The sequence below is a fragment of the Salmo salar genome, chromosome 29 (genome assembly GCF_965601325.2).
Source record: "Salmo salar chromosome 29, fSalSal1, whole genome shotgun sequence".
In the NCBI taxonomy this organism is placed as follows: domain Eukaryota; kingdom Metazoa; phylum Chordata; class Actinopteri; order Salmoniformes; family Salmonidae; genus Salmo; species Salmo salar.
This window is the reverse complement of record NC_138319.1, coordinates 14,561,236-14,587,197: the sequence shown is the minus strand read 5'-3', so window position 1 is coordinate 14,587,197 and position 25,962 is coordinate 14,561,236. Positions and strand designations below refer to the sequence as shown.

Sequence of the window (25,962 nt, the reverse complement as noted above, 5' to 3'; positions counted from 1 at the left end):
AAATCATCCTAAAAATGTCATGATAAACTAAGGAGTGAAGATGCACAATTAGAATTCGTCAGTCCAGCAGACAGATCATTCCCAAAACCGACAAACACTCACCTAAAGACGTCACTGTCTCCTAAGCGGTTTATGTTTGTTCAGAAAAAAAAAAAAACTTTGGGAGTTACTTTCCCCAACTATATTCAGAAATTCCCTCCGCGGTCAGAATAATCCACTTGTTTGACATCTCTATCTTCCAATGTATAGGATTGCAGTTGTAGTAGTACTATTATGAGGAAGTCCACACAGAGCGAAACCTCGGCAGACTGGAGAAAGGAGAAGAAAAGACACAGCACTAATGTGTCCTGAGACTAAATACCATAGGTGGAGGGAGGGAGAGGTGTGTTAGTAGGAAGGGTCAGTGTTCTGTTCTCTATGGAGACAGTCAGACAGGTGAAATATGGCTCTGTGTTGTTGCAAGGGGATGAATCGTGTCCTATTAGAGCAGAACCCTGCAGGCTGCTTGGATGCCGGGAACATGGTAACGTACAGTGTGTGCCGGCCGGCCTGGGTGAGACCACGCACGCACACACACACACACACACACCACACACACCCCCCCTCTCTCATCCATTCAGTGACTGAGAACGCCTCAGAGCAAGCAGTATCAGGCTAAGTGCTACAAAAGAGTCCTTGTCGTGTTGTGACGCAAAGCAGGGTGACACTTCAACTGGCAAAAATGATCTCACCCAATCGCCTCATTACAGTAATAATGAAATAAAAATATGGGTGTATTCAGAGAGGTGTACTCACTCGGTGGAGGCGGCATCTTCAGGTTCGGTGCCCACGGCAGACTGAGGCACAACCTCCATCCCTCGGGCAGGGTGGGGGCTGTCTGTGGTAGGTGTGGCCAGGCGATCTTCATCTGACAGAAAGAACTATGGAGGGAGTGAGGGCACACATGACATGAGTGTTCTGTATATTCAACATACTATTGAAAATAACTGCAATAGGGTTTATGGTAAAGGAAAAAAACTAACAATACAAATATGTAGAAAATGAAGACTTAAAATAATTTAGTGATTCCTCACAAAACCTAGACAACAACAAAAAAATAACCACATTTTGGGGGGATTTTCACAAAATGTTGTCGTCAGAGAGCGGCACATGCTGAACGAGAAAGCTTGGTTTATTGTTTTGGTAAAGTTGAGTGTTTCCTGCCTATGACTACTTCATTGGCAAAGTGGGAAAACTGTGAGCAATCATATTCATGCATAAAATACCTAATAACGAAAGAAAAGCATTGTAATTTTGAATTCTGTAAAGTTATATTCCGGGAGAGGTGGAAAAATGATTGTTGTCCATCAATAATGAGAAACCACCTGGTTTGGACAAGTTAGATGGAAAGCTACTGAGGATGGTAGCAGACTACATTGCCCCTCCTGTTTGTCATATCTTTAATCTGAGCCTGGAGAAAAGTGTTCGTCTTCAGACCTGGAGGGACGCTAAAGTCATTCCACTACCAAAGAATGGTAAACGTGCCCTTTACCGGTTCTAACAGCTGACCAAATCAGCTTGCCGCCGGCTCTGAGCAAACGTTCAGAAAAAGGTTGATTGACCAGGTACTACGCCATTTCTCTGAACAAATTAACAACAGACTTTCAGCATGCTTACAGAGAAGGGCACTCAACATGTACTGCACTGACACAAAGGACTGGTGATTGGCTGAAATAAATGGATAATAAGACAGTGGGAGCTTTATTGTTAGACTTCAGTGCAGCCGTTGAGATGGCCGGAAAAATTGATGTGTTATGGTTTTGCATCCCTCTGCCATATCATGGGACGAGAGCCATCTATCGAATAGAACACAGAGGGTTTTCTTTAAAACGGTAGCTTCTCTAATGTTAAACGTAAAGTGTGGTATTTTGCGAGGCGGCACTTGGCCCTTCACTGTTCTCCATTTTTACTAATTATCTACCACTAGCATTAAACAAAGCCTGTGTGTCTATGTACTCCGATGATTCAACGTTATACACGTCAGCAACCGCAGCTAGTGAAATCCCTGCAACCCTAAACAAAGAGTTGCAGTCAGTTTTGGATTGGGTGGCTAGTAACAAAAAGGTCCTGGACATATCTAAAACTGAAAGCATTGTATTTGGTACAAATCATTCCCTAAGTTCTAGACTCAGCAGAATCTGGTAATGAATGATGTGGCTGTTTTGAGACTAAACTCCTTGGTGTCAACTTAGACTGTAAATTGTGCAGGTATATTGATTAAATTGTTGCAAAGAGGGGAGAGGTATGTCTGTGATAAAGTGATGCTCAGCATTTTTAAACACCACAGTCGATGAAACAAATCCTGCAGGCTCTAGTTTTATCTAATATCGACTATCGCCCAGCGATATGGTCAAGTGCTGCATACAAGGACCTAGAAAAGCTGCAGCTGGCCCAGAACAGAGCAGCAAGTCTTGCCCTTCAATGTACACAGAGGGCTAATGTCAACAGTCTGCACATCAGTCTCTCCTGGGTCAAAGTAGAGAGATTGACAGCATCAACTCTTGTTTGAGAGAAATATTCAAAATTGCCTGTATAATCAACTTATATCTAGCTCTGACAGACAAACTTACCCCTCCAGACATGATACCAGGGTTTTTTTCATAGTTCCCAGGTAGAGAAAAAAAATCTAGAAAACGTACAGTATTATATAGAGCCATTAACCCATGGCACTCCCATCTCATATAGTGCACGTAAACAGTAAACCGGAACACCTCACGCCACAATGCCTCTCCCCCATGTGACCAAATGTTTTTAAATATAAAAGACTAATGTCTATGTTAATGTTTTAAATGTATGTAAATTGTCTTTGTCTGTAATGTATTTTTAGTTACGTGTAGGAGCCCAGGAAGACAAGCTGTCGCCATTGGCGTCGGCTAATGAGAATCCTAATAAAATAAACTAAATAAGAGAATAATCAAACTCAAAATGGTATAAATTTCAACTCTGTATCTGACATGGTACAGATGTCTTCTTTTTTTGCTGCTGCCCATAACCATGTGTGATTTGTTTAACACTACCAAGAAACACTGACCGACCCCGAGTTAGCCCACTGCAGTAAAAGGTTATTAAAGGAAACATGGGTGAGGCCAAAATGTCATAAATATGCCAAATTTGATAAATTATTTTAGATAAAAATGTCAAATATACATGTCAACAAGCCTTCCTCCAAAGGACTATCTTATGGACTACATTTCGTAAAAACATCCCAAAAATCATGGTCTTTCTTTCGTCAGGGTTTCGTGAGGATTCACACTCTTGAGCATTTCTTTTATATTTCTGGAATAAAAGAAAGCTTCATCTGAGAAAAGCTTGGGGCTGACGGCTTGGACAACTAATGTTGTACGCACATCACACCATCACAGGTCAAAACCGGTCATGTGTGGCAGAACACAACAGTTGTCAGTGTTATAGCAGTGTAACCCCAAACCAGTTAAATAATTAATTAAGCTGGTGTTTAAATATTCATAGAGGAAAATATGATAATGCTGACAGGGATTCGATCTATTGAACCACAGCCACACTGCAAAAAAACAAAACATGTCAGTGTCCCAAATGGCACCCTATTCCCTTTATAGTGCACTACATTTTTACCAGGGCCTTGGTCAAAAGTAGTGCACTAAATAGGGAATAAGGTGTCATTTGGCATGCAGACCCAGTATCAGTGGTGTAAGATATGCATATTGCCTTACGCCAGGGTTTCCCAAACTGGGTCCTGGGGCCACACCTGGATACATGTTTTGGTTTTTGCCCTAGCACTACACAGATTCAAATAATCCAAGCCTGATGACTTGTTTAATTGAATCAGTTGTGTAGTGCTAAAACAAAACGTACAACCAGGGGGGGCCCCAGAACCGAGTTTGGGGAACCCTGCCTTACGCTAAGCCACCTTTGGTTCATGTTTTTAAAAAAACAACAACTGACAGACAACTGAAGTGACTGTTAAAGCGCATTTGAAAACGTGAAAGATGTGTCATTACATGTACGTCTTCTTTGACGGTGTCACAATCTGTCTCAGAGAGATGGGTGAGGCTCTCTCCACACTCTTCCTCATCCTCTTCCTCATCTTCTCCTTCCTCAATGGCGGTGTTGCTTGTTGGGCCAGAACTGTCCTTGCGCTCCCTTTCCTTCTTTTTCTTCTTGCCGCTCTTCTTCCTCCTCCCATCGGAGGGCAGCTTGGACAGGGGGTGGTGGATGTGGTGCGAGGAGTGACGGTGGTCTGCAGGAGGAAAATGGTTAGCAGATCAAACATTTTGTGCGGTCTTCAGAGAGGGACTTATTTTATTAGTAAATCAACGGTTTATATTTACGATTCACAAAAATGAAGGTACTCCGCTCCACAATTTCTGCAAAAGTATGTGAGCCACCTACGTATGTGTGCAAGTTGTGTGAACAATTGTGTGTGTCTGCTTACATTCAAAGTCCTCCTCGTTGTAGGTGCGGTGCTGCTCGTCGGGGACCCTTGGGGCGGAGCTGAGGATCTGCTGAAAGCGCTGGACCCCCAGGGATTTGTTCAGGTCCCCTTCATCCTCCTCAACTGCTCCTCGCATGGACGAGGCTGACGGCGCCTCCGGCTGAGAGAGGAAGAGAGGCAGGACAGGGTCAATTCAGATCAGTCAGGGAAAACAGGGAAAGGCATTGGCTTCATCTCAATTAATCTTTCTGTGATTCCTCGACTCCTTTTAATTGTATTGGAGGAGAAGGTCCAAGATCCCTCCCCTCGAACCTTGTTCTCCAATGGGTTTTGAGAAGGATGCAAGGAATCAAGGGAAGACTAATTGAGAAAGAACCATGATGTTGTAGACCCCATTCAGAAACAACCCCTAAACCCACAGTAAATCTGAACGGTTTGGATAGACGTAAATCAGTATGGCGAAAATGTAATAAAGTCCTCTAAAGGTTAAGTTAAAGCTACAACTATATTGCTAATACTTATCGAATTCTTTCAGATCAACATGGAGCGCCAAGGTCCTTTTTCCTGGACTGGGCCATTGTCGGCGATCCATTTATTCAGATTTGCTCTGTGAGGTTGGTTGCCGACTTCATTCATCCCTATTCCCCATGTCAAAGCCATGCAGCTCGAACCAAACTGACAATGAAGGAAGTGCTAGTCATCCCACAGAAAAAAATCCACTGAAAGGACAAGCGCTTGGTCTCTGAACACTACAACAGCCTCAAATTAAAACAGTGATTACACTACAAGTTCTGATCAATGACTTGGACAGGGTAGTGCTATAGATGGTCGTGGATGGTGGAGTGATGAGTGGTGCGATGGAGATCCCGGGGACATCCCGGGGAGTTAAGTCCTGACTCGAATGATCAACTACACTGAACAAAAATATATTTTTTTAAACGCAACATGCTAAAATGTCAAGGATTCATATAAGGAAATCATTAAATTGAAATAAAATTCATTAGGCCCTAATCTATGGATTTCACAAGATATGCATTTGTTGGTCACAAAAAAAAGTAGGGGCGTAGACCAGAACACCAGTTAGCATCTGGTGTGACCACTTGCCTCATGCTGCGTGCCACATCTCCTTCGCATAGAGTTTCTCAGGCTGTTGATTGTGGCCTGTGGAATGTTGTCCCACTCCTCTTCAATGGCTGTGTGAAGTTGCTGGATAATGGCGGGGACTGGAACACGCTGTTGTACACGTCGCTCCAGAGCATCCAAACATGCTCAAATCGGTATGCAGGCCATGGAAGAACTGGGACATTTTCAGCTTCCTGGGATTGTGTACAGATCCTTGCGACATGGGGCTGTGCATTATCATACTGAAACATGAGGTGATGGCGGCAGATGAATGGCATTTCAATGGGCCTCAGGATCTTGTCTGGGTATCTCTGTGCATTCAAAATTGCCATCGATAAAATGCAATTGTGTTTGTTGTCCGTAGCTTATGCCTGCCCATACCATAACTCCACCAACACCATGGTGCACTCGGTTCACAACATTGACATCAGCAAACCGCTCACCCACACAACGCCATACACTCGGTCTGCCATCTGCCCGGTACAGTTGAAACCGGGATTCATCTGTGAAGAGCACACTTCTCCAGTGTGCCAGTAGTGGCCATCGAAAGGTGAGCATTTGCCCACTGATGTCGGTTACAACGGCAAACTGCAGTCAGATCAAGACCCTGGTGAGGACGAGAAGCATGCAGATGAGCTTCCCTGAGACGGTTTCTGCAGAAATTATTTGGTTGTGCAAACCCAGTTTCATCAGCTGTCTGGGTGGCTGGTCTCAGACCATCCCTCAGGAGAAGAAGCCGGATGTGGAGGTCCTGGGCTGGCGTGATTACATATGTTCTGCGGTTGTGAGGTCGGCTAGACGTACTGATAATTCCTCTAAAACGACGTTGGAGGCGGCTTAGGGTAGAGATTCTCTGGCAACAGCTCTGGTGGACATTCCTGCAGTCAGCATGCCAACTGAAAGCTCCATGAAAACTTGAGACATCTGTGGCATTGTGTTGTGTGACAAAAAACATATTTTAGAGTGACCTTTTATTGTCCCCAGCACAAGGTGCACCTGTGTAATGATCATGCTGTTTAAATCAGCTTCTTGACATGTCACACATCAGGTGGATGGATTATCTTGGCAAAGGAGAAATGCTCACTAACAGGGATGTAAACAAATTTGTACACAACATTTGAGAGAAATAAGCTTTTTGTGCATATGGAAAATTTTTAGGATGCTTTATTTCAACACATGAAACATGGGACCAACACTTTACATGTTGCGTTTATATTTTGGTTCAGTATAATAATTAAATCATGTGTGCCAGTTCAGGGCTATAACAAATATGTGAAATGCCTGGTGGTCCCTGAGGAGAAGGCAGAGAAACCCTGAGGTAAGTGATATTTTCCCCTGCAGCAGGGTGCTAGATCTGTCTGCAGACCACCTCTGCCGGAGGCGTGGTGATAAGGATGGTTGCAAAGGTGGAGCCACAGGTGAACTTGATCCCAACAAAGTGGGGGATCCTCTCCTCGTCTCGTCTCCTCTGTCCAGCGCTAAGGCAAAGCAGATTTTGCTGTGGCTACAGTACTGATCGTGCGGCTCCTCACTGAGCACTCTCCCCTCCTGTGACACTGGCCAAACAGTCACGGCACCATGCCTCATTTAACGCCCCTCCAAACCCTTTCTCAGGCCATTTAACATGTCATCGGTAGATTAAATTCTCCCCTGCACTCGAGGGGGACCAAGGGAAAAAAAACATTGGTTGACGAGATCTGATTATTCCACCTCACACTCCCCATCAGCCTGTAGAACTGGTGGACAACGGGCTTTTTCCCTACTCGTCCATCTTACACCAAATAACACCAATAAAGAAATAAATCTGCACTACGTGTATGAAGTAACAGTTAGAAAATCGCAATGATTAAGCTACCTTAAAATGTTACATATTTTATTTAGCAATGGGGCTGCATGTGTAAAATATAGGAAAGAAATTTGGAAAATGGAACAACAGTAAGAAAAAAATATTCATAAAGCTATCTTCACAGCACTGGCTACCATGTCATGGAGTTACGGTGTGACCTACAAATACACACATACCACACACAGGCGTAAAAAACACAGAACCTTGCAGACGAATCTCTGACAGCGTCTACATGTGCCACAAATAGGGCTGTTGCTGTAACCGTATTACCGCCACACTGGCGGTCACGAGTCATGAAGGCAGTCAAATTCCATGTGACTGTTTAGTCACGTTAATTAGGCTTCTCCAAGCTCTGATGCTGCTGGATGGTCATTAGTAGCCTACCAAACTTACTGCCTGGTACTCAGCACTCTATTGTCCCTCTAATCACTCTGATATCAATTAAAATGTATCAAAAATCTAATCAAACACTTCACGAGAGCCAATGAGCTCATGTTGCGCAATATTTCTATAGGCTATGCAATTGTGTGAGAAAACAGAGTGATGACCTCTATTAAAAAGAGGATCCCATCAGCTTTTTATAGGCTAGGCCTACTATATTTATTGCTTAATCATTAGGTGGTGTTTAGCCTGCACAGCTGATATTGGCCATTTTAAATCGAAACTAAATTTCACACATAATAGGCAATTACACTGCGACAAGAAATGGTGTATGCCTCTTTTCCCCATTTTTTTTTTTTTTTTTTTTACATTATCAATAGTGGAATCATGTAGCCCATATATGTTTTCATTTCATAAGACATTAAGGTTTGTATCATTCACAACACGAGTTTCCAAATAACTCAAACTCATGCATATAACCTGTTTCAAATGATCACTTAAGCTGAACACAGAATAACCGCTCCATGTGCCCACTAGCTAAAATGACCTGCCTAAAATAAATAACGGATTTATTGTAATGGTGTACAGGCAATTAAATGGATGCATTTGCGCAATAAGGCCCGGGGAGGTGTGGTATATGGCCAATATACCACGGCTAAGGGCAATTTTTATGCACGATGCAACGCGGCGTGCCTGGATACAGCACTTAGCTGTGGTATATTGGCCATAAATCACAAACCCCCAAGGTGCCTTATTGCTATTATAAACTGGTTACCAACGTAATTAGAGTAGTAAAAATAAATGTTTTGTCATACCTGTGGTATACCACGGCTGTCAGCCAATCAACATTCAGACTACAAACCAACATTCAGACTACAAACCAACATTCAGACTACAAACCAACATTCAGACTACAAACCAACATTCAGACTACAACCTGTTTATAATACACTTTAGACGTTTCAAAGACACTCATCAGCAGCTTGCATGTGTGGAACCCCTTTATGTTAATTAAATGGTCAATTACTGTGAGACCGATAGTTATTTGCTTGACAATCAGCGGCTCACAAAATTCCGCCAACGCCACAGCCCTAGCCACAAATAATCAAAACGTGAAACTTCTGTTCAACCTTCAAAAGGTTGAGAGTCAAGACAGTTCCACACGAAGCTGCTCAGGTAGGCTGCATGGGCCTCACCCGAGCGAGCTCCATTAAAAAACACATTTGATAGTTGCTTTCTGTGACAGTCTCCAGTCTTTGGACCTGTAAGCTACAATCGAAATCATGAAAGTTTTGATAGTCTGTAGTCCTTTTCAATACAATCAACACATGAATGCCAGTTGATGGGCACTTCATCCAAAAGTAGTGCTGCCAATCTTAACCAAATACTATTTTTTTTCAATAAAACATGAAAGTTCAGTTAGAAAATGATAGCCAAGTCTACCTGAAAAACATCCCCACTCACTAGGAACTCCAGGAGTAGTAAAGACAGCTTTTAGCCTATTACTGTGCACAGCGGTTCACAGTCAATCTCTACAGCTAGAGAGGATGTGTAAGGGATTGCCAGCGAGGTGAAACTATTTCCCACAACCAAAAACATGTGCAATAACAAACCCTTACAGCAAAAACAAACAGCAATCGAAAGACAAAAAATATGCTCTCCTCTTCCATCAGTGATTTAAGGGACTTACCAGACTCATGTTTCAATGGGATGACTTGTGGTATGAGTGTTGGGAGTCAGGAAGTGGTGTTCGAGGCAAGTGGCAATGCCCTCGTCTACGGCGATACTGTGGGGCTCTGAATCGCAACACCCTATATAAAAAACAAGAACGAGCGGAGAGCCCTCTCCCTGTGACCACGTGGTGCACTAAAATCAGACCCGTATCTCCCAGCCTGGCACTAACCTATCTCTTATGATTGTGCCGTGTTAGAATAAACAAGATTCCGCATTTATTCTCGCTCTGAGGACAAACCAACCGCACCTGAAAGGGCAAGCTGTGTATGAATGGTCCTCAAACAATACCTTGCATTCACCTCCCTCATTTTAACTTCGGTACGTGTCAATATTGACCAAGGTACATTAGACCCTAAATCTCTGTCAGAGGCCTTGGAGTGGGATGGGGCTTGATGTCCTTTGGGTGGTGGATCATTCTTGAAACACATGGGAAACTGTTGAGTGTGAAAAACCCAGCAGCGTTGCAGTTCTTAACAAACTTGTGCACCTGGCACCGACTACCATACCCCGTTCAAAGGCACTTAAATCTTTTTGCCTTGCCCATTCACCCTCAAATTGCACACACACAATCCATGTCTCAATTGTGACAAGGCTTAAAAATCATTTTTTAACCTGTCTCCTCCCCTTCATCTACACTGATTGAAGTGGATTTAACAAGTGACATCAATAAGGGACAGACTGACCAGGTGAATGCTATGTCATGGAAAGAGCAGGCGTTCATGTTTTGTACACTCAGGGTATATACACTATACTGTGTATATACACACAGTGGGGTCTGAAATTACTGACACCTGTGATAAAGACGAGCAATGATGACTGTAAAAAATAAATACCTCAAATACTGAGCTACATTGCATGCAAAAAAAAAAAAAAGAGAAATTATATTACCTTATACTACACTGAACAAAAATTATACACGAACTGTAATATGTTGGTCCCATTTTTCATGGGCTGAAATAAAAGATATCAGAAATGTTCCATACGCACAAAAAGATGATCTCAAACTTAGTGAGCATTTCTTCTTTGCCAAGAGAATCTATCCATCAGACAGGTGTTGCATTTCAAGAAGCTGATTAAACAGCATGATCATTACACAGGTGCACCTTGTGCTGGGGAGAATAAAAGGCAACTAAAATGTGCAGTTTTGTTACAGAACACAGTGCCACAGATGTCTCAAGTTGAGGTAATGTGCAATTGGCCGGCTGACTGCAGGAATGTCCATTCTATCGATGCAATTTGAATGTACCGAGATACTGTGACGAGATTCTGAGGCCCATTGTGAGGGCCATTGCATATCTGTATTCCCAGTCATGTGAAATCCATAGATTAGGGCCTAATGAAGTTATTTCAATTGACCGATTTCATTTACATTTACGTCATTTAGCAGACGCTCTTATCCAGAGCGACTTACAAATTGATTTCCTTATATGAACTTTAACTCTGTAAAATCTTTGAAATTGTTGCATTTCGCGCTTATATTTTTGTTCAGTATAATACAATTGCTCAGAGAAAGAGATTTTGTCTAACAATACATGTTTTTCTTAAAAAGGGAGGGGCCAAAATGATTGACACCCCTAAATATTCTTGTAAATAGTCAAAAGTTTAGTATTTGGTCCCACATTTATGGCATGTAATGACTACATCAAGCTTGTGATGCTACTAGGGCTGTGGCGGTCATGCAAATAAAATAAAATTGATTTGTCACATACACATGGTTAGCAGATGTTAATGCGAGTGTGGCGAAATGCTTGTGCTTCTAGTTCCAACCATGCAGTAATATCTAACAAGTAATCTAACCTAACAATTTCACAACAACTACCTTACACACAAGCGTAAAGGAAAGAATATGTATATAAAAATATATGAATGAGCGATGGCCGAACGGCATAGGCAAGATGCAGTAGATGGTATAGAGTACAGTATATACATATGAGATGAGTAATATAGGGTATGTAAACATTATATAAAGTGGCATTGTTTAAAGTGGCTAGTGATACATTTATTACATCAATTTTTTCATTATTAAAGTGGCTAGAGATGAGTCAGTATGTTGGCAGCAACCACTCAATGTTAGTGATGGCTGTTTAACAGTCTGATGGCCTTGAGATAGAAGCTGTTTTTCAGTCTCTCGGTCCCCGCTTTGATGCACCTGTACTGACCTCACCTTCTGGGGGATAGCGAGGTGAACAGGCAGTAGCTCAGGTGGTTGTTGTCCTTGATGATCTTCCTGGCTTTCCTGTGACATCGGGTGCTGTAGGTGTCCTGGAGGGCAGGTAGTTTGCCCCCGGTGATGCGTTGTGCAGACCTCACTACCCTCTGGAGAGCCTTACGGTGGTGGGCGGAGCAGTTGCCGTACCAGGCGGTGATACAGCCCGACAGGATGCTCTCGATTGTGCATCTGTAAAAGTTTGAGAGTGTTTTTGGTGACAAGCCGAATTTCATCAGCCTCCTGAGGTTGAAGAGGCGCTGCTGCGGCTTCTTCACCACGCTGTCTGTGTGGGTGACCATTTCAGTTTGTCCGTGATGTGTACGCCGAGGAACTTAAAACTTCCCACCTTCACTACTGTTCCGTCAATGTGGATAGGGGGCTGCTCTCTCTGCTGTTTCCTGAAGTCCACAATCATCTCCTTTGTTTTGTTGACATTGAGTGCGAGGTTATTTTCCTGACACCACACTCCGAGGGCCCTCACCTCCTCCCTGTAGGCCGTCTCGCTGTTGTTGGCAATCAAGCCTACCACTGTAGTGTCGTCTGCAAACTTGATGATTGAGTTGGAGGTGTGCATGGCCACGCAGTCATGGGTGAACAGAGTACAGGAGAGGGCTGAACGCACCCTTGTGGGGCCCCAGTGTTGAGGATCAGCGGGGTGGAGATGTTACCTACCCTCACCACCTGGGGGCGGCCCGTCAGGAAGTCCAGGACCCAGTTGCACAGGGCGGGGTCGAGACCCAGAGTTGAGGGTACTATGGTGTTAAATGCTGAGCTGTAGTCGATGAACAGTATTCTTACATAGGTATTCCTCTTGTCCAGATGGGTTAGGGCAGTGTGATTGCAATTGTGTCGTCTGTGGACCTATTGGGGTGGTAAGCAAATTGGAGTGGGTCTAGGGTGTCAGGTAGGGTGGAGGTGATATGGTCCTTGACTAAATAACTGCTGGTCTCATGGTAATTGACCGTTAATTAACAAAGGGGTTCCACACATGCAAGCTGCTGATGCGTACCTTTGAAACATCTACATTTTTTAAATGAAAAAAATGTATTTAATGAAACCATTATTTTAGGCAGGTCTTTCCTATAAAAGGCAGCAGGTAGCCTAGTGGTTAGAGCGTTGGACTAGTAACCAGAAGGTTGCAAGATCGAATCCCCGAACTGACACGGTAAAAATCTGTCATTCTGCCCCTGAACAAGGCAATTAACCCACTGTTCCTAGGCCGTCATTGAAAATAAGAATTTGTTCTTGACTGACTTGCCTAGTTAAATAAAAATGCATTTAAAAAAACAAACAATGAAGAAAATGTATTTCAGAAGAACAGAATAACAATCTGAGTCAGCCTATGTATGTTACTGATCTGGCTATGCGCCATGCCAATGGCAGCAGGCTAGTAATTTAACAGACAAGTTACGCTTATAATTCCAGTGCTATTATTTTATATGATTTTATACTAACAATATAATTTAAGATCGCTGAATAAATTTGAAAGGATATTTTTCCCAAATGACTGATGAGCTAGATCGAACACGGAGCCATTATTCTGCGTTCAGTTTAAAAAGTGATCATTTTAAAGAAGTACTAAACGCTTGATTTATAGTCATTTGGAAACTTTAGTTGTGAATGATACAAACCTTAGAATGTGTTATTAAATCAAAACATACAGTGCCTTTCGGAAAGGATTCAGACCCATTGACTTTTTCTGTTACGTTACAGCCCTATTCTAAAATTGATTACATAGTTTCCCCCCCCCCCCCCCATCTCATCAATCTACACACAATACCCCATAATGACAAAGCAAAAACAGGTTCAGAAATGTTTGCTAATTTACATAAGTATTCAGACCCTTTACTCAGTACGTTGAAGCACCTTTGGGAGTGATTACAGCATCGAGTCTTCTTGGGTATGACGCTACAAGCTTGGCACACCTGCATTTGGAGAGTTTCTCCCATTCTTCTCTGCAGATCCTCTCAAGCTCTGTCAGGTTGGATGGGGAGCGTTGCTGCACAGCTATTTTCTGGTCTCTCCAGAGATGTTTGATCGGGTTCAAGTCCGGGCTCTAACTGGGCCACTCAAGGACATTCAGAGACTTGTCCCGAAGCCACTTCTGCGTTGTCTTGGCTGTGTGCTTAGGGTCGTTGTCCTGTTGGAAGGTAAATATTCACCCCAGTCTGAGGTCCTGAGCGGGTTTTCATCAAGGATCTCTGTACTTTGCTCCGTTCATCTTTTCCTGGATCCTAACTAGTCTCCCAGTCCCTGCCACTGAAAAACATCTAGGGTTGCAAAATTCCGCTAACTTTCCCAAAATTCCCAGGTTTTCGAGAAATCATGGTTGGAAAACTCCTGGAATCAGAAGGGGAGAAAAAAATAAAAAAATAAATAAATAAATAAATAAATAAAATCGGGTGATCAAGGAATCTTCCAACCGGGATTTCTGGAAAACCTGGACATTTTGGGAAAGTAACTGGAATTTTGCAACCCTAAAAACCTCCCCACAGCATGATGCTGCCACCACCATTCTACACCGTAGGGATGGTGCCAGGTTTCCTCCAGACGTGGCACTTGGCATTCAGGCCAAAGAGTTCAATCTTGATTTCATTAGACAGAGTCTTTAGGTGCCTTGTGGCTAACTCCAAGTGGGCTGTCATGTGCCATTTACTCAGTAGTGGCTTCTGTCTGGCCACTCTACATAAAGGCCTAATTGGTGGAGTGCTGCAGAGATGGTTGTCTGGAAGGTTCTCCCATCTCCACAGAGGAACACTGGAGCTCTGTCAGTGACCATCCGGTTCTTGGTCACCTCCCTGACCAAGGCCCTTCTACACCAATTGCTCAGTTTGGCCCGAGCAGCCAGCTCTAGGACTGCCCTAGGAAGAGTCTTGGTGGTTCCAAACTTCTTCCATTTAAGAATGGAGGCCACTGTGTTCCTGGGGACCTTCAATGCTGCAGAAATGTTTTGGTACCCTTCCCCAGATCTGTGCCTCAACACAAACCTGTCTCTGAGCTCTACAGAAAATTCCTTGGATCTTGCTCTGACACGCACTGTTAACTGTGGGACCTTATATAGACAGGTGTGTGCCTTTCCAAATCATGTCCAATCAATTGAATTTACCACAGGTGGACTCCAATCAAGTTGTAGAAACATCAAGGATGATCAATGAACAGGATGCACCGGAGCTCAATTTCGAGTCTCTTAGCAAAGGGTATGAATACTAATGTAAATAAGGTATGTTCTTTGCAAACATTTTGCAGTCCACTATCATAGGCTATAGCACTTGCCAAAGTTAGGCTATAAGGTTCCGATTTTAAGAAACGCCAGCATGTTTACTTTGTCGGTGAAGACCGCAGAGCGGTAACTATGTTCCCTGCTGTGCTGAACACCCTCTCTGACGCAGTGCTGGTAGCACAAATGCACATATACTTTTTGGCAAGCAGAGCCAATAAAAGAAAACGAGAGTGGTTATCCCACCACGATGACAGGGTGTCAGCAGATGTGTCTGGTTCCTTCTCTTCCATATGGCATAGCAGGTCATCTCGGTGCCGGCACACACTATCAAGGGTACCGGGGGTTGCTTTCAGGTCCCGTTTGTTCTCTAAGAAGATCGCAATTCCTCTCGCATTTTCGGAAAATGTCTTCATCCAGATTTATTAGCTGATCTCTCACATTTGACTTGAATCCAAAATGATTCCAAATGGCTGCCGTTGTGTTTGGCTTTAAAACAATATCCATGACCATGTTTTAGAAACAGTTTTTACCTGTTTTTGACAAACTGGATCTGATGGGACCGCTCAGATCTTCTGCTCTTTTCTGTCCATATGGGAAGACATGGTTCAGGTAGCCTAGTGGTTAGAGCGTTGGGCCAGTAACCGAAAGGTTTCTGGATTGAATCACCAAGCTGACAAGGTAAAAATCTGTCATTCTGCCCCTGAACAAGGCAATTAACCCATGTTACCCGTAGGCCGCCATTGTAAATAAGAATGTGTTCTTAACTGACTTGCCTAGTTAAATAACGATTAAATATAAAAAAAGTTAATTAAAAAAAAAAATCAAGGCAACTTTTTTCAAGGCCAGATTTTTCTAAAATGTTGGTTTCGGCTATTGTTACCTCTGCAGATTATGAAATTAAAATCATGAAATGTTTGATTTGCGATGACATTTACATTGATAGAGTGATTAGAAGGACCATTAGAGTGACATTAGTGACTTAAATGTGCAGTTTTGGAGTAGCCTAATTATCGTGAATCAACAGTCACGTGGAATTTAACTGCGGTCATGACTCGTGACTGCAGGCGTGGCAGTAATACGGTCATCGTAACAGCCCTAGATGCTACAAACTTGTTGGATGCATTTGCAGTTTGTTTTGGTTGTGTTTCAAATTATATTGTGCCCAATAGAAATGAAATGGTAAATAATGTTGTCATTTTGGAATCACTTTTTTTATTGTAAATAACAACATAATATATTTCTAAACACGTCTACATTCATGTGGATACTACCATGCTTACGGATAATCCTGAATGAATCGTGAATAATTTAAGTTACAGAAGGTCAAAGATCATACCTCCAAGACATACCAATAACAGGGGAGGTTAGCAACGGGGAGAGGTTTGCATGTCTTGGTTTCTTTGACCCTCTTTACTTTCTCACTCATGTTTTTCTTTTTACAGAAACATTCTCTCAGCCTTGTACTGTGGGAGGAGAGAACATGCATTGTACATGTGCCATATAGGTCATTGAATCAGCAAACGGGGCTTTTCCACAGCTTGCAATAACATTTTGTCCACAACTAGATTGGATAGAACACCTGAATGTCCTGAAATGGTACTTGGTGGAGGCGTTGTGGTGTAATAACTAAGTGCTAATGTTCTGGGGTTAAACATTGGACATGTTCAGACCGCAATAGATTGTTAGAGGACAATAGCACGCAATGGTTGTGTGGCTTTGGAAGACTTAAAAGCGTAAAATTAAAGTGCATTGGCCTCTGGCTCTGCACCCAGCAAGAACTGTATCTCATGAGTCATTGCATTTGAAGGTACTGAGTGCTCAGATAGGAGATGAGCTGGGGAGATGTGAACACCCAGTGCGCTCTGCCTTATCATAGCTTAGCCGGGGGGGCAGGGTGAAGTGGAGGCTTCGTAGAACACTTTGAAGGTCAAAGTGGAGGTCACTTGGATCGCAAAGTGATCTCCACAATGCCCTGAAGGGAGGTTGGTAATACGATTCTGTAGGTACCATGAACACTCACAGGCCGTTAGTTGTCATATTGTAGCTTTACCCTGGTCGTACTGATGGTTTGAGGAAGCCTGCTCAGGACCTTCTTAGGAACCAGGTAGGTAGACAAAACGTTTATCAAAATAAACATCACACACAAGAAGAGAAATCAAATCTGCCACGTGGAAAGTGAAAAGAGATAGAGGAAGCTTTCTAATATCTAATTACAGTTCCCCAATACAGTAAACCAGATAGATTAGGCAAACTGAAATATTAATCTCAGTAATGCAATAACAACTACTGTCTGCTTAACGTATACTAGGTTTGTTACAAGCAAAGTGAGTGCAATGAGTACTGAGCTAGTCACTTACACCGATGCTGTAGAGAGGATTAGAGGAGCCAAGAGGTGGCTGAAATCCCACACAGTCAGCAACACTCAGGGCAGAAGGACAGGTTTACAGTGGCATATATAGAGTAGTAAGTGATCATGTAATACTCTGTTGAGTCACTGCATTCCTGTAGCAGCAGGCCAGACGAGGAGATCTCATGCCCATCTGTTGGAGAGGTCTTTGAAGGTAATGCCTTGTGTGTAAATATGACCACTGTCTCTTTCTCCCCAGTGGTACCACCAGGTAAACAGGCCAATGTACCTCAAAGTTGCTTCCCTTCACTTTTGAGGTCTGATTAAATTGTCCACCAACTAATATTTTCAACCACTGACCTTGATTCTTAGTTGTTGACGTTCAGAGAAACGCGAGGAAGTAAGCTTGACAAAATCGAAGGAGGCCATGCATCAGACGTTACTGAGGGGTAGAACACCAATGCTAAAGCTTTCTTTCCCACACTGATTAAGTGATAGTGGAGCTAGTCCTAGTGCGAGTCGGATATCATCTGGACTTGCACCCGCCTCCGTGGAAGATCTTTGTCCATGCGGCCCTGAAGTTAATTGATAGTTCATGGGCCGCATGGACAAAGATCTTCCACGGAGGCGGGTGCAAGTCCAGATATATATATATATAAAAAGAATGAAGTTAATTGATATATATATATATATATAAAAAAAATATTAAGCGTCTTCATGTAATAACAAGCGCTATATAAATATATTATTATTAATGTGATATCCCTTGCATGAGCTTGCGTGATGATAGCCAGTGACATTGGATACTGTCATACTGTGACTTAGAGAGGAGGAAGGGGGTTGGGGTGCGGGGACTCTTAATTCTAATCCCTTTACGAGGGACAAACAAAAGAGGCTGGCGATTTGTCATGCCAGACGCCTTCCTCTAAAGTTATTCTCTAATGGGGTCACTTCTAGGGGAGGTGTTACTCACAACATGCTGATTGTATAAATCCTCTCACACCACAGCTGGGTCCCAAACAGCACCCTATTCCCTGCACAGTAGCGCACTACATAGAGCATAGGGTGCCATTAAGGACGCAAACCTTGCCACTTCTAGCTGTCCAACACTATTCACACGTCGCTAATGGCTGCCAGTGCCAGGAGTTTTACAAGACACACTGACTGACCACATTCCCCTGCTGAGATATCTAGCGCGCGCTCCATCTGTTGACAGTCGAGGGGTATCTATCAGCAATCACTGATTAAGACAACAAATGAGAAGAAATGTGGTCCTCCGTTCACATACTCACGCAAACAGTCAATGGGCTGTTGACAAAATAACGAGACCGTCGCAGACGCCTTTGGAATTGGACAGTGCAACAAATCTTTATTATTATTAGTTGTCGCAAAAATGTTTGCAAAGTTCACGTTTCACACATTACAACAAATGTTATCAGGGAAAAAAAGGACAAATTCATTCAGTTTCGAACCCCATTGTGTTCACTTTTACTACAAGTCAGGTGTAGACCTATCTACTATATTTTTTGTTCAGCCTTTAAATCCAATATAGTGCACGTGGTATGCAGACATAGAACAGGAAAAGTCTCTTCATGTCCACACACATGGAGAGGCACTTCTAAAGGGGATCAATGCCCATGTGACTCTTTATGTTGTTGTATGTTACCCTGTGTTCAAACTCATAACTCACCTTTGCTGCTGTGTGAAGAAACTCCATCAAAGTCCAATCTCGTTTCTCACGCGACCGTATCTCTAGCGACCGTATTTTTTGCTTGATAAGTAAAAAATAACTACCGCACACAGTAATCACATTTTCAACCTCTGTCTAAGGTCTCTTTCGGTTGCCTCCAGTCACATGACAAAAGGGCAGTACCTAGCGGCAGGAAGAGGACATCAACCCCAGTTTCACAACGTTGACCGACCCTTCCAAAATCCAAATAGGATTATCGCAACTGTCCTTAAAAACACACTCTCTTCCCCCTTGCATACAAGCATGTACACTCATCGTTTGAAAGGTGAATTATTAACTCAGAAGAGTAAGGAAGCAAGGAAATTACGAATGACAGCTTCACCTCCAGTCATATTGCAAACCTACATGTCTTTTGTCAATTTAACTATCAGCTTTGTGCGAATGTACTAGAAAGAAAACGACATCTGCAGCCATGAAGTTGTAAACACATCAATTGGATAGCAGCTTGGGTATGTATTGATAACCTGACAACCGTCTGAATTCGCCGTAAGAGATTAAAGACGCTTCATGGCTGCCAGCTTTGTAACTGAGTTAGATTGTACTGATTGAACTGACTAATGGGCTGAACCTGATTACCAGCAGACTGTATTCAAATCATAGCCCTCAAAGCCGTCCATCAACAAGCCATCTGTCCTTGGACAGGAAAATGTTTGGAGAGCCCAGATTTGCCAAGGTTATATAAGGTCGGTGTAATGTCACAAAACAGACTTGTCACTAACCAGACATACGGTAGATAAATCTGTAAGCCATAATTAGCAATTACCGCCACTGGGATACCCGTCCATATCACATTAGAGTACCTACAACTTACTATATGTACATGTTTTGCATTGCACCTCTGCACTCTACAACTCAGACACATGTAGCAGGGACATTACAATTCAACTACAGAACTACCACTACATTCTAACACAGGGAGGTATTCAGGACATGAGCGTCCTTTCACTCTTAGTTGTTTATGTCTTGGAGAGTCCACCTACCAAGAGGCAGTAGGCCAGTCCTGGGGGGGGGGGGGGGGGTTGTCTAGTACCACAGCCACATGATTGTGTAACATGGGATAGGAAGCAGCTGACTGAACACTGGAAGAAAAAATGCATAGCTCAGAGAAAGCAGGCATTTCCTGAAGTGGTAGAGCAGTGAGTGACGTTCCAGTATCTACCGCTCTTGCACTGTGTGTGGTGGTGCATGTGTTTGAGTCTACTGTATGTGTGCATGCATGCATGCTTAAGAGGGTCGTGGGAGAATGTTCGTGTGGGTCACAAATGGATGCTGTAAACTCTGTATCCAATCGCAATTAATCATTCGAAGAAACCATAAAGAGGACGTGTATTTGTTCCTCATTGATTGCCCAGAAAACCTGTTTTTCTTTTTCTGAATGACCCTCACGGCCTCTCTCAACGCTACCCAAAGCAACTTACTCATCTTCTTCAGATTGTTATTTTGAGAGGCCCCCAGGGGGCAGGAATCTAGTTTTAACCATTGACCTTCGTACAAGGCCAGCTGGCTTCTGCTCTGAGCCTAAACCACAGAGATGCTTTACCACTGAGCTTCTAGCAGTACTGATGCCAATATGTTTAGTTGGAGTGCCCCTTCTGCCCCACATAACAAACTGGGCACTGGAAAGGCCTGGAAATACAACAAGATATTTTGGTCTTAGTACAGTCAGTCATTTCTAAATAGACGCTGGCTTAAGAAAAGTGGAAGGAAATTGCTTGGCTTGTGTAACCTTCGACATACTTGATTCCCCAAGCCAATCTCCACCCTATAAGGTCGTATAAGGGTAGCAGGCACTTCTCCAATGGGGTCCAAGGGAAATGGTTTGAAAAACATTTCATGTTTCAATTCAGAAGTCAGAATTAATAAAAATATCCCTAAATCTGCCTGGAGTCAGGGGATTCAATCCCAGTGAGGGCATGGATTTGTATATACCCTGCTCTGAGAGGAACGGCACAATCCAAAAAACACACTCCCATTCCAAAACACAGTGAACTGGAGAGGCTGACGAAGCAGAACTCTCGCATAGAGAGAATGTGTGTCACGTTTTACAAAGAAACAGAACGTTTGGCAAAAAGAGATCAGATGAAATCCTTTCTGGCAGAGGACCACTGCAGTTTTATGAGAATATTCAATTAGCATAAACTAACACATTAAAATAAAGTCAGGAGCAATAACATATCAATGTACAGTACCAGTCATAAGTTAGGACACACTGCAGAATAATAGTGAACACATCAAAACGATGAAATAATACATATGGAATCATGTAGGAACCAAAAAAGTGTTAGACAAATGCCATGAGTGTGCAAAGCTGTCATTAACGCAAAGGGTGGCTACTTTGAAGAATCTCAAATATATTTTGATTTGTTTAACCCTTTATTGGTTACTCATGATTCCATATGTGTTATTTCATATTGTTGAGGTCCACTATTATTCTATAATGTAGAAAATAGTAAAAATAAATAAAAACCCTTGAAAGAGTAGGTGTCCAAACTTTTGACCGGCACTGTATGCTGACACGCAATTTCTTACTGATGTCAATGATTGTCAAATCACAGGTCTCTTGATGTCTGTGTTTGTTTGCATTGTGTGGCAAACGTTTGTTAGGATGACCTGACTTACTGAACTTGTATCTCAGTGTGAATGAATGGACTTACGATGTGGATGACTGATGCCAAGGCGTCTGTGACATTGCTGGGTTCATTGGGGTTGCTCATGGCTCCTCTCCTCTGTGGAATGGGTGCTGGTGCTGTGGCTGTCTGGATAGCTAAACAGGTTTAGGGAACGGTGTGGCTTCAGCCCTTCTCTTTCTCACTCGGACTCAGACAACATTTGGGCAGCATAACCTGGGAAAGACAGAAATATGTAAAGGCATCTTAAAACAAACCTTTACATTTAAAAAAAAATGTAATTAAAAATTAAAAAAAGTAATTTAGCAGACGCTCTTACCCAGAGCGACTTGGGTTAGTGCATTTGTCTGAAGATAGCTGGGTGAGACAACCACATAGTCATAGTAAGTAAATTTTTCCTCAATAAAGATGCTGTCAGCAAAGTCAGTGCTAAACTCAATGAGTCATCTTGTTTTTACACAGCACAATAAAACTACTCTCGCAAAACGCAAAAGGTCATGACAGCTTCCTTGTTTGGTTAGGAAGATGATAATTATCTTTGATTCCTGCCTAAAGGCTGAGGTTGTCAGCACAAGCTCAGACTTAGGCACATGGCCCCTAACCATGATTAGTCACGTGTCTGTTACTGTGTCCCTGTCGGGGAGGACTCCAGTCCTACTGTAATTCCTCACCACCCCCAAGGTCATCACAACCACTGTCTGATAAGAGCCAGATAAGGGCTTGCTACTGTGGAGAGGAGGCTGTGATAAGTGATGGCGCGTGACTGGAGCCACTCGCCCTACCCCTGCAGGAGGACCCATTCCTGCAGGTCAGGAGCCTTTGGGGACAGTAGAGGCAGACAGGAAGCAAGGACAGACAGGGCTGGTGGTGGTGCAGCACCAAGAGGTTTAACATCAAAGTCTGGTATTATCATTGTACTGCATAATATGAATTTTGATTTGAGCTTTTGTACCCATTTCAAGATAACTGGCAGCCAACGTTAAACTGATTGCGAGGAATCAGGTGCTGGTGCTTGCTGTATAACCTACTCTGAATAATGTTTCCTAATGTATTCCTGTTGAAGCAAACAACAGAAAGCTTTACCCTTTTCAATCCCTTTGATATTCCAGGTGGTCAATGGTTTCAGCTTACAGAGAACTTGCGTGAGTCAAACATTGGCTCTGTGTGTGTCTGTTGAAGGAGAGATGCCGTTTCATTCATACAGCTATAGCAGAGGAGATCTGTACGACCCAAATGGAACCCCATTTTGTTTATAGCGCACTACTTTTGACTAAGACCCATAGAGCTCTGGTCAAGAGTAGTGCACTGCACTATATTGGAAATAGGGTGGCTGTTCACATTGGGCCATTCTAGACTCACCGTTAGAAACACTGTCTGTCCCGTCAAAGGCAGTCTAGTTTTCCTGGCAATCACTATCAAAGTGCTTCACTGAAGCCAGGGCATAATCATATCAACGACCTTGTTTGCAAGACAGGTCCTTAAGAGGTAGCCTGGCTCATAACTTAGTACAGTCAAGTACATAGAGATTAGGCCATGACGCGTGCTGTTTGGAGGTTGTGGGCTGGAGAGACAACGCTTTGTTCAAAAATGTTAATTCTCCCAATCATAAGTGGACTTCAAGAGGAACAAGGGAGTGACATTAGGGGCCGTATGCATCAAGCGTCTCAGAGTAGGAGAGCTGACTTAGGATTAGTTTTGCCTTTGATATCACAATGAATAAGACTGCATGAACAGGGGGGACCGGTCTAATCTTAGATCAACACTACTCCAAGACGCTTGATACATAAAGGCACAGGAATATGACTAATTCCATCTTAAATGATCAACAAGTCAATTGCACTGAGAAAAGACATGTTCTCTCAATGACACGGACACACACCACACCGCACAGTTGTAATTAGGAGACATTAAAAAATTTACTGTCAAACCACACAATAAGAACCAAAAAACAGTTTTGATGCGCTTAAATTATGACTCTCAGTAAAACTAGACACCTGCTGACTAAGAAAAGGGGAGCGATCAACACTGGGATAAAGTTACAATTACAGTACATTGAGTTCCTGACCACACAACCATGGGAAACAGCTTATGCACCCCAGGGCAAGACTGTAATAACATCCATTATGATAACAATATGAACACAGTAATAATACAAAGCCAAAAAAACTGAAATTACAGCAATCACAATGAAAGGAAATCAATGTGGAGCCAAATTGCCCAGTGGATTTATCCAGCCATGTCATAACTTCTTCAGGGATCTGATATTTTCAGCCTGCAATCAATCAGCCTTCCAGACTTTTGAATATGGGACATTTATCATCCTAAAATTGAAAGGAGATGACTGTGGACTACAGGAAAAGGAGGACTGAGCACACCTCCATTCTCATCGACGGGGCTGTAGTGGAGCAGGTTGAGTGAGAGTTTCAAGTTCCTTGGTGTCCACGTCACCAATAAACGAACATGGTCCAAGCATACCAAAAAAACCTATTCCCCCTCGGGAGACTGAAAAAAATTTGGCATGGGTCCTCAAAAGGTTCCAAAGCTGCACCATCAAGAGCTTCCTGACTGGTTGCGTCACTGCCATGGTATGGTAACTGTTTGGCCTCCCACTGCAAGAAACTATAGAGGGTAGTGTGTACTGCCTAGTACTTCACTGGGGCCAATCTGCCTGCCATCCAGGACCTCTATACCAGGCGGTGTCAGAGGAAGGCCCTAGAAATTGTCAAAGACTCTAGCTACCCTAGTCATAGACTGTTCTCTCTGCTACCGCAAGGCAAGCGGTACCTGAGCGCCAAGTCTAGGTCCAAGAGGCTTCTAAACAGCTTCTAACCCCAAGCCATAAGACTCCTGAACATCTAATCAAATGGCTACCCAGACTATTTGCATTGCCCCCCTCCCCCCTCTCTTTTACACCGCTGCTACTCTCTTATTATCTATGCATAGTCACTTTAATAACTCCACCTACACGTACGTATTACCTCAATTACCTCGATTAACCGGTGCCCCCACACATTGACTCTGTATCGGTACCCCCTGTATATGGCCTCGCTATTGTTATTTTACTGCTGCTTTTTAATTATTTGTTACTTTAATTTCTTATTTTTGGTATTTTTTCTTAAAACTGCATTGTTGGTTTTAAGGGCTTGTAAGTAAACATTTCACTGTAAGGTCTAAACCTGTTGTATTTGGTGCAAGTGACAAATAAAATGTGATAACATAAGCCTGGGACAGAGGTTAACCGCTACTGCATTAACATAACCTAAAGAAATATAGGTTAAAGTGATAGTGCAAGATTCTGGAAATTATGGATAGACATTTTATGTTTCTGCATCCAGTATGAAGGTAGAGGTAGTTTTGTGAGCCAATCAGCATGGGAAATTAACAACAGTCAAATGCTGGTAGATTTAGGCTGGCTTGTAGACATAGGTGGGTGGTCACACAGAGCATTTGGGAGCAGTTTTTATTTTTTTATCCAAAGCCCACTTGTAAAAAAATAAATAAAAAGTAATAAAAAAAAAAAAACATACATATCTGAGTGTTTGTGTCATCTCGAAGAGACTCAACACTACAGTGGTGAAAGCGTGGTAGGGTACAGCATAGGTTCAATATCTGGTTCAAACAATAGAGAAAGATGGAGGCCTTGCCTGCTTGAAAAGGTATAGAACACATTAATATGTTGTTTTAACATTACAAAACATGTACATGCGTTTTAAAGAAATGTGTCTGATAAAATATTTGAGTGGCTAATAACATTTGGGCATTAAATTTCCCACCCTGGAGCCAATGCTAACTAGCATTAACGCAATGACTGGAAGTTTACCGGAACAGCTAGCATGCTAGCTTGCACTATCACTAGTCTATGATATGGCAATACAGGTGGATGAGACCCTTTACATGAGTGAGCATTTCCTGCTTGAGGTTTGGTCATCTAGCCCTGTGGCCTCCTTTGCAGCCTTCTGCGCCATTTCCCTTCCAGAGCGGAAGAATACTGGCAAATAACGCTCTGTAAAGTCTTCCATTTCTCTAATCTATGTTTAGTCAAGTCACCGGAGTTTCCACAATTCTGATGTCACCTTAAGTCACCTGGTACTCAATAAACCTTATGGTGACATAACTAACTCCTCATCCATCAATGTCTGAGATTCCATTCTAATGCTATCACAAGACGTCTACCTACTTTCACAAAGCAAAATATGGATCAGCGCTGTAAAATTACAAAAAAATTATTAAAATAGAATATTAGAAAATCAAACCAATGTTCGTTACCTGGGTAGTT

General features: G+C 42.8%; 1 protein-coding gene across 7 annotated transcripts in view; it reads right to left on the bottom strand.

Annotated features, from left to right (window-relative positions):
* LOC106590174 (anion exchange protein 2) overlaps window positions 1–25,962 on the bottom strand; it is an 83,251-nt gene that overhangs the window by 18,467 nt on the left and 38,822 nt on the right. For 4 of the 7 annotated variants that reach the window (XM_014180865.3, XM_014180866.3, XM_045710525.2 and 1 more), the window contains 4 exons: window positions 21,714–21,902; window positions 4,451–4,610; window positions 4,017–4,255; window positions 796–920 (listed from right to left, as the gene is read on the bottom strand). In XM_014180865.3, the coding sequence (XP_014036340.3) occupies window positions 796–920; window positions 4,017–4,255; window positions 4,451–4,610; window positions 21,714–21,773 (584 nt within the window). In that variant the 5' untranslated portion in view covers window positions 21,774–21,902. Of the gene's footprint in view, window positions 1–795; window positions 921–4,016; window positions 4,256–4,450; window positions 4,611–9,489; window positions 9,588–18,999; window positions 19,261–21,713; window positions 21,903–22,005; window positions 22,061–25,962 lie in introns of those variants that run through there. The other 3 variants (XM_014180868.3, XM_014180869.3, XM_014180871.3) reach the window with 3 other exon arrangements.